The sequence below is a fragment of the Phaethon lepturus genome, unplaced genomic scaffold, assembly GCF_000687285.1.
Source record: "Phaethon lepturus isolate BGI_N335 unplaced genomic scaffold, ASM68728v1 scaffold39863, whole genome shotgun sequence".
Classification (NCBI taxonomy): domain Eukaryota; kingdom Metazoa; phylum Chordata; class Aves; order Phaethontiformes; family Phaethontidae; genus Phaethon; species Phaethon lepturus.
The window spans coordinates 1-9,784 of NW_010530487.1; the positions used below are offsets into that span (position 1 = coordinate 1).

Consider the following 9,784-nt stretch of genomic DNA (forward strand, 5'->3'; position numbering starts at 1 on the left):
GCGATCAAGTCCATGCTTCTTCATGCTTCTCTTGGAAAAATGGCTACAGCGATGGTTTTCCCCGTGATAGCCTTCTCCCCCAGATGCGTAAGCCGGTTTTGGCTATCGAGGAGCTGCGAGAATTTGCCTGTCTGCCGTGCGTACAGGAGGAGCGGCTGGAGGTGGTAGCCTGGCCCGGAGGGAGCTGCCTTCGCGCCCAAAACTCGCCGCTCTTGGGCTTGCGTTTCCCTGATTGTGCCCATGCAGTGAGACTGCTGCTACCCTGCACCGCAGCACCTCGCCCTCCTGGCCGCCATCATGGCGTCCCCAGCCAAACGTATCCTCCCTTTCTGTCTTTAGTGCACGGTGTTGTCTGACCCTTGGGATTCAGGATACTCTGCTCCAAGGAAATTCCCCAATAAAGCAGGTCAGGCTTGTGACTTGGGATTTCAGATCTATGATTCTCATAAGCAGATTTTTGTATCAAGCTTGAATTTCCTACTCCTGGATCTTCAACATGCTGAATTTTTTTCAGCGTAGGTGATCTGGTCACACAGGCCATGGCAGTCCCTTGATTTGGTTTGTGTTTTTTCCCCAGGTTTGTCAGTGAAGGCACCAATGGAAATGGGGAGCAGCAGCACTGAGAAGTTTTACAGGATCCCCAAAGGAAAGGGACCGCACTTGGTTGGATGTACAGACCTGATGACAGAAAATGCAGTGGAGGTAAAGCCCTTGGTTCTTCCTCCTTTGGATTTAAGCCACAATGTTAGTGAAACAGCTTGCTGTAGTTTTACAGATGAATCGAACAGAAGATCTTGTCTGTGTGCAGGGGTGCTCCAAGGCTAACACTCACAGCTGAGCTTTCTGTCCCAATGTAGGATGTGTACAGGGCACAGCTCAGGAAATGTCAGGTGTCTCCAGGAATTGGTTCTATTTACCAGATGGATGTAACCTGCAAGTCTTGCCCATGGCTACTTCCTCCTTCCTCCTAATATCCTTAGCTTCCCGATTCCCCTACGCAAGATACCACAGAGAAACTGTGTCCTCCCGGGACCCACAGGGTTCCCCCCATCCACCCCACCACTCCCTTCTGCGTTGGGCTCCTAGGGAGACTCCACGCACAGTCTCTGTGACTGTAGCTGTTCTCATCACAAAGATCCCAATGGGATTTGGCACAGTTGGGTGGTGATATAAGGAAAAAGTGTTTCACAGTGAGGATGGTGAAAGCCTGGCCCAGGTTGCCCAGAGAGGTGGTAGATGCCCCATCCCTGCAAACATTCCAGGTTGGGTTGACTGGGCTCTGAGCAACCTGATCTAGTTGGAGATGTCCCTGCTTACTGCAGGGGGTTGGACTAGATGACCTCTAAAGGTCCGTTCCAACCCAAACTATTCCATGATTCTATGAGTGTATGTAATGTTTCAAACTGCTGGGTAAAGGATGAGATGTCTTCTCGCAATTTTATCTAGCTGAAAAAGAAGATAATGTCAGTTCTGCAAGTGGTTAGTACAGAGAGAAGCCATGATACGAAGATGGAACAGTAAATAGCCAGCTGATGAGCTCGCTTAGGGCCTTCCCTTTCAAACCCTCTTGCGTTTTAATTTTCCTGTGAGAATATGCCTGCATTTACACTGTGGTTTTACTCCTCAGACTAGCCAGGTGTAGTGGAACTTGTGATCAGTTTGTAGTGGTTATTCATCTCCTTCCTTCGCTATCCTTTACTGCATTTACTCTGTATTAGCACTAAGAAGCGATTAGTTTCTCTTTGTGATCAGCCCGTATGTTTTTCTTAGATAAGCAATCTGTATAATTACAGTTTTCTCAGGCATAGATAATGAACCTCTTTCCTTTCTGGTAGGCATTTAATCACCCAGGAAAGTTCACTGGGACTATTCTGGGATCAAATTAATTTCATTATTTCATTATGGATGAAGATTTGATGATTTCTTCCTTAATGGCCTTTGTGTCAAAGGTTGCTTTAAGTTTGATGAGTAAATAGAAACAAGCTTCACTAAACACGCTTTTTGTACACATTGTATATGAAACTGATACATCAGCATTCAAGAAGCCAGCCTTTATTCACAGAATCTTAGAATCATAGAACAGTTTGGGTTGGAAGAGACCTTGAAAGGTCATCCAGTCCAACCCCCCTGCCATGAGCAGGGACATCTTGAACCAGATCAGGTTGCTCAGAGCCCCGTCCAGCCTGACCTGGAATGTTTCCAGGGATGGGGCACCTACCACCTCTCTGGGCAACCTGGGCCAGGGTTTCACCACCCTCATGGTGAAAAATTTCTTCCTTATATCTAGTCTAAATCTGCCCTCTTTCCTAATTTAAAACCATTACCCCTTGTCCTATCACAGACCCTTCTAAAAAGTCTGTCCCCATCTTTCTTCTACGCCCCCTTGAAGTACTGTCAGGCTGCAATAAGGTATCCCCAGAGCCTTCTCTTCTCCAGGCTGAACAACCCCAACTCTCTCAGCCTGTCCTCACAGCAGAGGTGTTCCATCCCTTGGATCATTTTTATGGCCTCCTCTAGACTTGCTCTGACACGTCCCAAAGCTCATGTTCTTTTTCGCCCTAGATTTAACTCGTGGGGGGAAAAAAAAAAGTACAGTTGGAGCAAGATAGTGAATATGAATAGTGTGTCGCAAATTCCCTTGCAAACCAGGAAGTAAGAATGCAAACTGCACACAGTTCATCTGCCGGGAGGTCTGCTTTAAGGTGTGCTGTTGGTACATTGCTGCTGTCTGTGTAGGAAAAATACTGACAATGGGGTCATGGATGGTCCACGTGAATGTGGAAAGCTTGTGTGGTTTCCTGGAAGACCTGGAGTGCATACAGTGAAAGAAGATTCAAAGCGGTGGTAAGAAATGGAGGCAGATAAAACCCAGGTTAAAAAAATTGTGTTTAGAAAGATGGATCACTACAGCTGTTTGTAAACATCTTGATGAGGAGAGAGGCAATATATTGAACTCCTTTGCTATGCAGCTGTCCCAGAGCTTCACTCTCTACCTTTTGCTGAGGTTAGCCAGGAACACTATAGCCATGTTGAGACCATGCCCCTGACTGTACCCTTATTTCCGCAGCTGGACCACACTTCCAGCTGTGGAACTAGTCTCAGGGTAAAATCTGTCTTGCTAACCCAGTGGAAGAATATACTTCTTTTTTCCCCCAGTTTAGAAAGCTGAATTGGGCGAGTAACAGATACACGAGACTCAGTGGTGCAAAGAAAGCAATGACAGCTGGAAGGGTAAAGGGAACACAATCACTCCTGTAAACTAATCAAACTGCATTATCGTACCATTCCCTGAAGGGAGGCATAGTGAGAAAGACAGAAGATAAGATCCAGCAAGATGCAGAAATAGAGCAAATAGGTCGTGAGTGTTTGTAATGATTAATTTAATTAAATGGAACGTTTTGAATCAACCATGGGCTAACCTAGAGAAGGTCATGTGTATCTCTACCTTGATGCCAACAGTTATGCTACTTTAAATTCATTGCAGGGACAAAAAGATAGTGTTTTTATCTTCCTTTTTCTCTGCCATATATAAATAAATATCAATCTTCCTGTGTGGTTTTTTTTTCCCCTAATCCCAGGGAAGCTTCTTGCGCCTGTATTATCCATCGTGCGATGCCACAGATAATGAAGAGGCACCGTGGATTCCAGATAAAGAGTACTACCAGGGACTCTCTGACTTCCTTAATATGTACCGAGTTGTAGGAGAAAGGCTTTTCCAGTACTATGTTGGTAAGACTGGTTCTGGTTTTATTCCTCGACTAGTGCAAGGGCATGAGCTCTGTGTGTAGGTCACTGCCTCTCTGCTCCGTGAGCCGTGTGTTATTGCTGCAGGACTAACAAATAGCTTTTCCCAAATAAGTATGTTTGTTTGGGATGGGTTTGTGTAGTGAGGCTCAGTGCTGAATTTGACCCAGTTCTCAGGCAGACCCACAGTCCCTGACTGCTATGAATAGGAGTGTCTGGGTAATTTGCGCTAGGAAGAGCTTGGGTAAGCTGCACCTATGTGTTGGGATTTAAATCGCACAGGGAAATGTGCAAATATACAAAGGTCAGATAGATACTAAGCTCTGAATACCGATGAGACTTGGATACCTGACTATTCTTGAAAATCTGCTCTTATAGGATTTAAGAGATAGGCAGGCCTTGTGCCAGGTTGTAGATGGGAGGAGGAAAAGGAAAGTATCTTCTGCCAAGTAGAAAGTATTTTCAGAATCAGATTCTTATTTGCCTTCTGCATTTTAAGGATGAGATTTGGTACCTTATCTTCAGATGACTGCTCTCAAATCAGTGGTCACCAGACTCTTGGGATCTCTCCCACAGGAACAAACGCTTTCTCTCATTTCAGTAATAATGACATATGCTTTGATTTTTATCTAGGTTCCGTGACCTGTCCTGCAAAGTCAAATGCTGCTTTTAAGCCGGGAGAAAAATACCCACTCCTCGTTTTTTCCCATGGACTTGGAGCTTTTCGGTAATTCCACAGTTTGTTGACAAACTATTTTTGTATGCTATGGAGACAGCAGTTTCTAAGTATGGTTCTGAACAGATTTTCAGTAGGGTGGTGAGATCCCTGTGGAGTTGAAATAGATTTGAAGAACTGGCTGCTGTGTATCAGTATGCCTCCACTAAAATCAACAGCAGTAAATAAAAGCAGGGTTGATGGATTTATTTGTGTTTTCTCTTTGTATTTTAGGGGTGAAGGTGTTTACCAGTCCATAAGCGTGTTGTGAAGATTAGCTAGTTGGTTTTGGACAGCTCTTTGAAGATGCGAAGTGTCATATGTGCTACTTTTTAAAAATCATTAGAATTTTTCCTTCTGAATAGATAGTAAAACAGCAACAAGGTTTTGTGAGCAGACTTTTTGGTGGCTGGCATACACAAGCCTGCTCTAGTGGCTAGCAAATTCAAACAGGAGAAATACTGAATGGGGACTAGCGCATATGTAGTGTGGTCAATGTTTAAAGAGAAGTGAAATTGAAATAATTATGTATGCATATGTCTCACCAGAGTGTGGTTTTGATTGCAGGACAATCTATTCTGCTATTTGCATAGAGATGGCTTCCCAGGGCTTTATAGTGGCTGCTGTGGAGCACAGGTGCGTATACTGCCCATTTTTGACTTCTGATGGAAAGGAACTTTCTCACATTGAATAGAATGTTATTTATTGTAAAGAAGAACTTACGATTTTTTTTTAAAAAGAAACATATCTTCTTCAACCCTGCCCATCCCCCTGTTTTTCTAGCTTAACTCTTACCTAAGCAAAGGGGATTTGCTTAGATATGCCCTTGAATGATAAGTCCCATGATAGATATCATTTGTCATTCTTCAGGCATGCTATTTTTCTCTCATTGTTAGAACCTGGAGAATATAAAGGAAGCGGGAGTTTTAGTGGGGTTATTGCATTATTTAGAAACTCTGTCTACAATCAGTTGTGATTGCAGCAGCACTGATTGGTAGCTTGGATCTCCTGAGATAAGTGAAATCTAAAACTTCTGCTGACTTCATCTCAAACCAAATGGAATTCATCCCCAGAAATAACCCTTTGTTGACATTACAGAGATGAATCTGCTTCTGCAACGTATTATTGTAAAAAAAAGTCAGTTTCTGAACCACAGGAAGAGTCTACATCAAACATGGAGAAGGAATGGATCTACTACAGGAAACTAAAAACTGGAGAGGAAGAGCGCTGTTTGCGCCATAAGCAGGTACCGATCCTAGGTCTGTGCTCTAGGATGTGAGGCGGGAGTGGTGTGTTTAGGACTAATTAGCAGACTTTTTTCCTTTCTGCCATGACTCAGGATATGTAGAAATGCATCAAGTCCTATGTTCCTGAAGATGGGAAAGCCAACAACAGCTTTCTTCAGAGCACAAACTACTTACTTCCTCAACAAAGCTGTCTCATGAAGTTGCACTGTTGACCTTAGTCAGCTGTTTCTCCTCTGATTCCACTCAACTTTCTGTTTCTTTTCTATGCCTTCACACTTCTTTTGCCCAGCCCAGTCTTAAAGTGCCACAGAGTTGAATTCAGGTATTTGTGTGGCTTTAGGCTTGCTTCAGGTTTTGCTTACTGTTGGATAGCAAGATGGATCGTGGCTGCTCTAAGGGGGATGTTTGCTTCATCATCTTCAACACGCTTTAACGTGGCTTATAGAAATGTAAACAATGCAGACTTCCTGATTATAAGCAGCACCCATGCTAGATACGATATGGCCATACTGACAAGCTCCTCCAAGCATAGACTTGACCTTTAAAATATGGGAGTGTTTTCTTCCAGCTAATGCAAACTCAGCCAGGGAGGTGTTTCTCTTTATCTCCCTGGGCCATACAGACAGCAGCAGTACAATTGTCATTTCCTGTGTACATACAACATCCTACTTACGAGCCTAAATACTTAATGTCTGAGCTTGCAAATAACTTCCAGAAGCTGTTGCCTGCAAATTTCCCTAGTAAAGAAGTCACGAGATAGTGATTTATTTGAAATTCAGTGATGCACAGATATCTTGCTGGTTGCCTAAACACTGTGGTTCCCAAGGATACTACTGTTCTTTGGTTCTTTTTAAAGCTTTTATTTTTCTAAAACATAAAAATCAAAACCACTTCTTATACCAACCAATGAAAACCTTTTTGCAACAGCTTAACTACAGTTTTCAAGAATGTGTATGTATATAAAATGGGAAGGGCTTCTTGGATTTTTCTTATTTTGGATTTATCCAGCATAAAGACAGTTTCAAAGCTGTCATGCAGATGAGGCAAGTGATATAATGACATTTGCTTATCAAAGTGAGCATGAGGAGGAGCAGCCAGTCAGCATTCCTTGTAGTTGTGTAACTTAAGCCTTTGTACATCCCAACAAGCCCTTCTCCAAGTAGTGACAGGACGAAGGAGTTGAAGGTCTTTGGTGTGTGGGGATAAATTCCTCCATGTGCAGAGAGTCTGTGCAAGAGCTTCAACTTGTTGGAGCTCCAAAAGTCGGTTTTGTTGTTGGTCAGACCTTATCAGAGTTCCGTTTTATAGACCCATTCTGGACTTCAGAATAGTCATTACTGTAGCAGACACTTAGCGGGGAAAAAAATCAGACTAAGTCTTGTGTCCAGAGCACCAGCAAGCCTAGCAGTTGTCTGATAATTCCTTCCACTGCTCTGCCCCAACATCTCTTTCTCTCCAGGTGCAGCAAAGAGCGCTGGAGTGTATCAAAGCTCTCAACCTCATTCTTAATATCAATTCAGGAGAGGAAGTAACAAATGTGCTAAATTCAAACTTTGACTGGAATAGCCTAAAGGTGAGTGAAAGGCGGTGACTGCATTTTGTTAAACATCTAATAATGCTTCTGATTTCCCTCTTCCATTTCTAACTGGTTCCTGTAAACTATTCTGAAGATCACACCATAGATCTATGAACATATTCTCAGGCCATACCAAACTGGATAGATAGTAATGGAGCTGAAATGATGCTCTTCTACTTCAATAGGATCTGTTGCCTAAAAAATTATTCCCTTAAAAAAAAAAAAAAAAAAAAGGTTGGGAAAGAAAGTCTCTTACAGCACCTGGATTTTTTTGACAGGATTCTGTTGATACTAGCAGAATAGCTGTGATGGGACACTCTTTTGGTGGTGCTACAGTTATTGAGAGTCTCAGCAAAGAAATAAGATTCAGGTAAGTATGTAAAACAAGGCAAGAGACATTTGGCACTTGAGACTTCTGGAGCAGAGGACCTTAGCTGAGATCCCCCAACTACTAATTAGTTCTTGAAGAAAAGTTTTGTTTGGCATGTCCTGTTTTCTCAAGTCATGCTTCTTTCAACTGTGGGGCTGTGGTGGAACATAATAGTTGTATCATATTATATCATAGTACCGTGGGACCCTGCAGAGGCTCCTATGCCAGCTGCACCTTGCACTGGAGACCAACAAATGCAGTAATGGATTAATTATCTTCCCCCAGAGTAGAAATAATTTGGAAACAAAATAATTCATTAACCTGTTTACCTGTTCAGTATCAGAAAGAGTTTCTCTTTCCCATGTCCCCTGCAAATCAAAGCATGCTGGGAACTTGCATACAAAGCTTTCTGCTTCTGTGACAATATCCAGTTGTTTTTGACAGGTGTGGCATTGCCCTCGATGCATGGATGCTCCCAGTAGGCGATGACATTTACCAAAACAGTGTCCAGCAACCACTGCTTTTTATCAACTCTGAAAAATTCCAGTGGGCTGATAATATCTTAAAGATGAAGAAGCTCGGCTCCAATGACACAAACAAGAAAATGATCACTATCAAGTAAGTGTCCAGGATCCATCATTTCTGTGTTTGAAGATGAATCTTTACTCTCTTGTTGGAGCTGTTAGTTACATGTAACTGCAGAAAGACAGTCACGACTTCCTCGTGGCACAGGTTTTCGCTGCATGTTTAAATTAGACAGCAGTATGTCCCCGACAGTGGAGACAGAGACCTCTCTCAAAGCAGCCAGTAACCCCAAGTTTAATACGCTCCAAGGTGTGCATACCTGCCCTGGGGCATGAGTTCTGCTCTGGGCCTCAGGCACCATCTGTGTTTGAACACTTTAAATCACTTTCTGGGTGCAATATACACACTCACCTAGTGCAAGCACTGCCTACAGGGCAGTGGATGGCTCTATAACCCACCTTACACTTGGAGCAGAGAGACAACTTGAAGTTTTAACAGGCCTACTCTTTGTTGCAATTATAGTGACTTGCAGTAAGCATGTACAAAATTTCCTCCCTTTTGCATGCTCATGAGATTAAACTGTTTTATCATCTTCTGCTAAATAAGACAGCATAAGATGTGTGACTGTCTTTGAAGAAGTCTCTGCAACCCGTGGCATCTTTTAATTAGACAACTGCATTCTTATAAGCCTGTTGATCATTGTTCTGTTTGCAGGGGGTCAGTGCATCAGAGCTTTCCTGACTTCACCTTCGTGAGTGGAGAAATCATTGGAAGATTTTTCAAATTAAAAGGAGAAATAGATCCAAATGAAGCTATTGATATAAGCAATCATGCTTCATTAGCCTTCCTGCAGAAACATTTGAGTAAGTATCTGTTTACATCAAAGTATGAAGTTAAATTAATACTTAATTCCTACAAAGCTTTTTACATAACCATTCTGTTTATAACAAGATCAAATGTAAACGTGTCAGAAAAGTTTAAGTAGAAAAAAATAAGTCAGACTTTTTCTAGAGGTTTGTTACTTTTGTAATCTAAGCAATTCAGAGGAGGAACATTGCACTTCTGTTGTAATACATAAAAATCTGGAGTGTCATTCTTCCCCCCTTAAAACATCATGCCTGCCCTACTTTGAGTTGATTCATCTGTAACTTGATTTTTCAGTGTAGCTTTACAAAAAGCTGACTAGTTAATTCATTACTACTTGGGTTTTCTTTCCCCCATTTTATAGGTCTTAAGAAAGATTTCGATAAGTGGGATTCTCTTGTGGATGGCATAGGACCCAATGTTATTCCTGGCACCAATATTGACTTACCTCCAGCTGAACCTGAATAAGGAATACAAAGAAGTACTGAAAATGCCACAGATATCACGACACTAACGTTGGCCAGACATTGCTCAGATATGTGATAGCATTGGCCTCCCACACAGCTTTTGGGGTGTGGAATAAAAAAAAAAGCATTAGGTTACATTATTGTGAAAATGTAGAGAGGTTTTAGTTCAAACGAGTTAGCAGCATTCTCTGAAACACTGCAGCAGGGTAACTTCTGCTTTATAGGCAGCTGGGGGGCAAAAAAAAAGGTCACTTGATGGTAACTTAAACACTCTTT

General features: G+C 42.4%; 1 protein-coding gene across 1 annotated transcript; it reads left to right on the forward strand.

Annotated features, from left to right (window-relative positions):
• The first annotated feature begins 585 nt into the window (after nucleotides 1-585).
• PLA2G7 (phospholipase A2, group VII (platelet-activating factor acetylhydrolase, plasma)) lies at nucleotides 586-9,649 on the forward strand. Its single transcript, XM_010284280.1, has 10 exons — nucleotides 586-702; nucleotides 3,579-3,729; nucleotides 4,378-4,471; nucleotides 5,027-5,095; nucleotides 5,558-5,705; nucleotides 7,166-7,279; nucleotides 7,561-7,652; nucleotides 8,097-8,270; nucleotides 8,892-9,040; nucleotides 9,406-9,649. Exons 1-10 carry the CDS (start codon nucleotides 598-600, stop codon nucleotides 9,507-9,509), a joined length of 1,200 nt encoding a protein of 399 aa, XP_010282582.1. The 5' UTR covers nucleotides 586-597; the 3' UTR covers nucleotides 9,510-9,649.
• Nucleotides 9,650-9,784: the final 135 nt, after the last annotated feature.